Source organism: Bufo bufo, chromosome 6 (genome assembly GCF_905171765.1).
Source record: "Bufo bufo chromosome 6, aBufBuf1.1, whole genome shotgun sequence".
NCBI classification, from domain to species: Eukaryota; Metazoa; Chordata; class Amphibia; order Anura; family Bufonidae; genus Bufo; species Bufo bufo.
The window spans coordinates 102,420,304-102,424,328 of NC_053394.1; the positions used below are offsets into that span (position 1 = coordinate 102,420,304).

The 4,025-nt window shown below is 40.4% G+C and overlaps 1 protein-coding gene across 1 annotated transcript; it reads left to right on the forward strand.

Moving 5' to 3' along the window:
* The first annotated feature begins 509 nt into the window (after positions 1-509).
* LOC121005559 (taste receptor type 2 member 20-like) lies at positions 510-1,681 on the forward strand. Its single transcript, XM_040438335.1, has one exon. It carries the CDS (start codon positions 665-667, stop codon positions 1,679-1,681), a length of 1,017 nt encoding a protein of 338 aa, XP_040294269.1. The 5' UTR covers positions 510-664.
* Positions 1,682-4,025: the final 2,344 nt, after the last annotated feature.

A 4,025-nucleotide genomic window follows, 5' to 3' on the forward strand; every position in this document is an offset into this window, starting at 1 on the left:
CCTAGGCGCAGCTCAGTCCTGTTGAAGTGAATGGGGCTGAGCTGTGATACAAAACACAGCTGCTATACAATGGACAGTGCTTTGATTTAAGTGTTGCAACGTCCTCAAATATCTAATCCTTGGGGGTCCTGGGTGTCAGAACTCCAATGGTCTGGTACTGATGAATTATCCCAAAGATCATATTTTTGGAAAACCTCTCATTACTACTCTCAGCCATAGGATTCATCACTGACTAATATGCGCATTGTAAAATTGTATTACTTTTAAACATCTTTTTATCAATTGGAACTTACCCCCTGCTGCCAGCATATGTAAAATCTTTAAGGATTCCAGATACTGTATGTATTCAAAATCATTTTACTTTTAAATGAAACAGTTGCAAATAAATATAGGAAAAAAAATTAACATTGACTTTCAATCACGTAGTTTTCTACATACTGTATGCAAAGAGTCAATAATATCTAAACTTCATGGGTAAACACACTATTTGCATGGACTATAATCATCAATGTAATATAATACAATAGGCACAGGAAAAGGTATAAAACTTCGGAAAACCTTTGCTGTAGACATATAATGCTATAATGCTAACAGAGAAGAAAACAGACAGAAGGTCTAGGTAAGCAAAGAGGTGGAAGCTGAAGACGTTCATTGTAGATAAAGCATGGAAGAAATGAAGACATTGTTCAATGCAACTAATGAAAGGAACCATGAAAATAATACATTAACTTCATCGACTTCATTAACCTCATACGATTTACTGTCATTAGGCATCCTGGTGTTGGAGACTATTGTTGGCACCTTCATGAATGGTCTCATGGTGATTGTAAACCTGATCAGCCTGGTGACACTCAGAAAACTGGGATCTTGTGATTCAATACTTGCTTGTCTTGGTCTGTCACGATTCACTTTCACGTGGTTGGTTTTAGTTGTTTACCTCATTAATGATTTATCACCTAAATCTGCTGATACAGGAACTACAGGTAGTATGCAGTATGTATGGCTGTTTTTTAATGACCTAAGCCTTTGGCTTGCTTCATGGCTGAGTACTTTTTACTGTGTGAGAATTGTCAACATTGACCGATACATTTTTACTGCATTTAAGACACATTTCGATCGCTTGGTCCCTTTCCTCATCTTAGCAAGTATAGCCATATCTGCCTTGTGCAGTAACTCTACAGCATCTGATGGCATCAACCAGACATTCAACATGAGCAAATTTGAACACAATCAAAATTCAACTCCATTTGCTGCAATGGGAAACAATTTTGCAACCTTCGCGACCCTCTCTGCTGTGGGTTCTATTCCACCTTTTTTCCTGTTTTGTGTGTCCGCTGGTCTAGTGGTTGACTCTCTTCTAAGACACATGAAAAAGATGAAAGGACAAGAAAGAACAGGGTTCAGGGAACCATCGTTAGATGCCCATTACCAAGCAGTTAAAATGATGGTTGCTTTCTTTATGTTTTTCTTACTTTACATGATGGCATTCAACCTCTATGGATCAGGAATGGTTAAATCTGATGTACTAAGTTGTTTTGCAGCTTTTTTCATTGGAGCGTATCCTTCTCTACATTCTGTTCTGCTTGTCTTTGGGAACCGCAAGCTCAAGCATACCTTTCTGTGGATTCTACAGAAAGCAATCTGCTCCCAAAAACAGTTGGATCAGACAATGAGTGATTAAAGAGGTATTCCCATCTTAGACAATGGGGGCATATCGCTAGGATATGCCCCCATTGTCTGATAGGTGTGGGTCCCACTGCTGGAACCCGCACCTATATCGAGAACGGAGCGGGGAGCACTGTGGCTGAAGGACCCCAGATTTCCTGGGGTCCGTCCACCACTAAGCGCTAATCCCCGCCTCTCCCATAGAAGTGAATGGGAGCGTGCTGCGCATGCGCGGACCATGCTCCCATTCATTTCTATGGGGCAGATGGCAATAGCCGAGTCAGCGCTCGGCTATTTTTGGCGGCCCCATAGAAATGAATGGAGGGCAGCTGCGCATGCGCAGTGCACTCTCCTTCACTTTTGGGGCTCTGTTCTCCATATAGGTGCAGGTCCCAGTGGTGGGACCCGCACCTATAAGACAATGGGGGCATATCCTAGCGATATGCCCCCATTGTCTGAGAGGAGAAAACCCCTTTAAGAATATGACTTCATATCTAACACTTTGGTTACATTGTGGTGAGTGAGTAAAAAATTCTGTTCACACAATGCAGTTAAAGTTTTTTTGGAAACTCAAGCATCCTGTAAGGGTACAGTCACACGTTGAGATTTCTTGATGCAGTTTTGTAAGTTCTGAGGTAAGACTTCTTTTTGAACTCACTACTGGTTTTAGCTTCCAAAACTGCATCAAGAAACCTGAACGTGTGGTCATAACCGACATTGCACTGAAGTCCCTTGGACCCCCACAAGGGGGAATTATTCTGCAGGCTCATTCTCTGTGTATATAGGACCTTAAGGGCCCTGTTGTATAAGAGGTCCATTATTCTCAGAGCTTGGGCACACAGGAGAATACTCTGGTAATTTTTGGGCCAGTCCGGCCATGGCCATACTATAACTATCATGCTATATTATAGTTTTTCTCATTGGCTTCAATAGGATAAAACCATAGTGTGTAAAGGGGCATTCCACAAAATATTATCATTTAGTAATAGTAATTGTTTATCTGCAATGCCCGTTTTGCTGCACTCCATCACGGTCACGTGACATCTTCTACTATGTTGGTTCCCTGTCCCTGTGACATCACGTCCACATCTGAGGTATGGCAAGACTTGTAAGGCTCTGCCCTGTTGACATAACATCATCAGTGACCTTGCTGTTCAGGGCGGTGTTCTGCTCATTCTCTTGAACCCTGCCCAGTAGACTTGATGTCAGCAATGATGCTATGTCTTAGCACAGGGTTTTTCCAGCAGGGCTTTAAGCAGGCTTGGATCTGTGACATTTGAGCTGGAAGGGGAAGGAGACAAAGAAACCTGATGCTACACACACTCCCCATGAATTTTGCTCCGGGATGTAAACAGAGGGAGCGAGTCACAGATAGCAATTACACTGAAGGAGCCAAAATGTGCTCAGAACTTCATCATTTGACTTATATAATGCAGTAAAGGTTGAATGCTGGTGTTAATTAATATTTTGTGTAACTGGAAAACCCCTTTAAAACCAGTTGTCCAGCCAGATGTAACTGGCTATCTTTAATAGCCAGTTACATCTGGTTTTCCACTGTATAAATGCTACACTGCAATAGTGGGGCAGCTCCCTCCATTAACATTTTATAATTAGGTATTAGTTTGTGAACAATTGTGAACAATTGTGAACATGTTGCAAAATGGTAAAACTTTTGTTTTTCATATCAAGTAAAATACTTTTTCCATTGTGTCATGTCTTTAAAAGAGAACTTGTCATCACTACTAATTTGTGTGTTTTAGTAAATACTTATATTCCACAAGAGAACATTTCTGTAGCATTGTTTGTCATAACTCTGCATTGTGGCCTTCTTCTGTAATTCCTCCTAGAATGAATAAATCGACAACTGGGTGTTACCATTCCCCTTGTCAAAGAGGCTTGCCCCTACACCATCAGCAGTGAATGGACAATGTCAGATTCTACAGGGACACATGTCCAAACAGAGGAACGCCAAAACACAGAATTCTAAGAAAGAGGGCTCCAGAATTCTAATTACATGGTGAATACAAGTATTTACTATTATAGAGAAGTCAGAAGACCTTTAGTTAACTATAACAAATTGTCATTGACTCTTGAGCTATTCTATGACTTACATACATGTCTTACCATTGTACACTGTTGTTAATCTACAGTACTTACAGTATGTATCAGTAATTGTATAGTTTTTACATGTAATCTTTTCAATTTAAGGTCCCATTAAAATTGCTTGTCCAAAATACTGTATCAGTTTACATATAGGATCCTGAAATAGAGACTTGGAGGGTATTCCTGGTATCTAAAACAATCATGGCAAAATGGATCTGCTGCAATGTTTTCTTTGTACTACATGTTTCCTTTTGCTT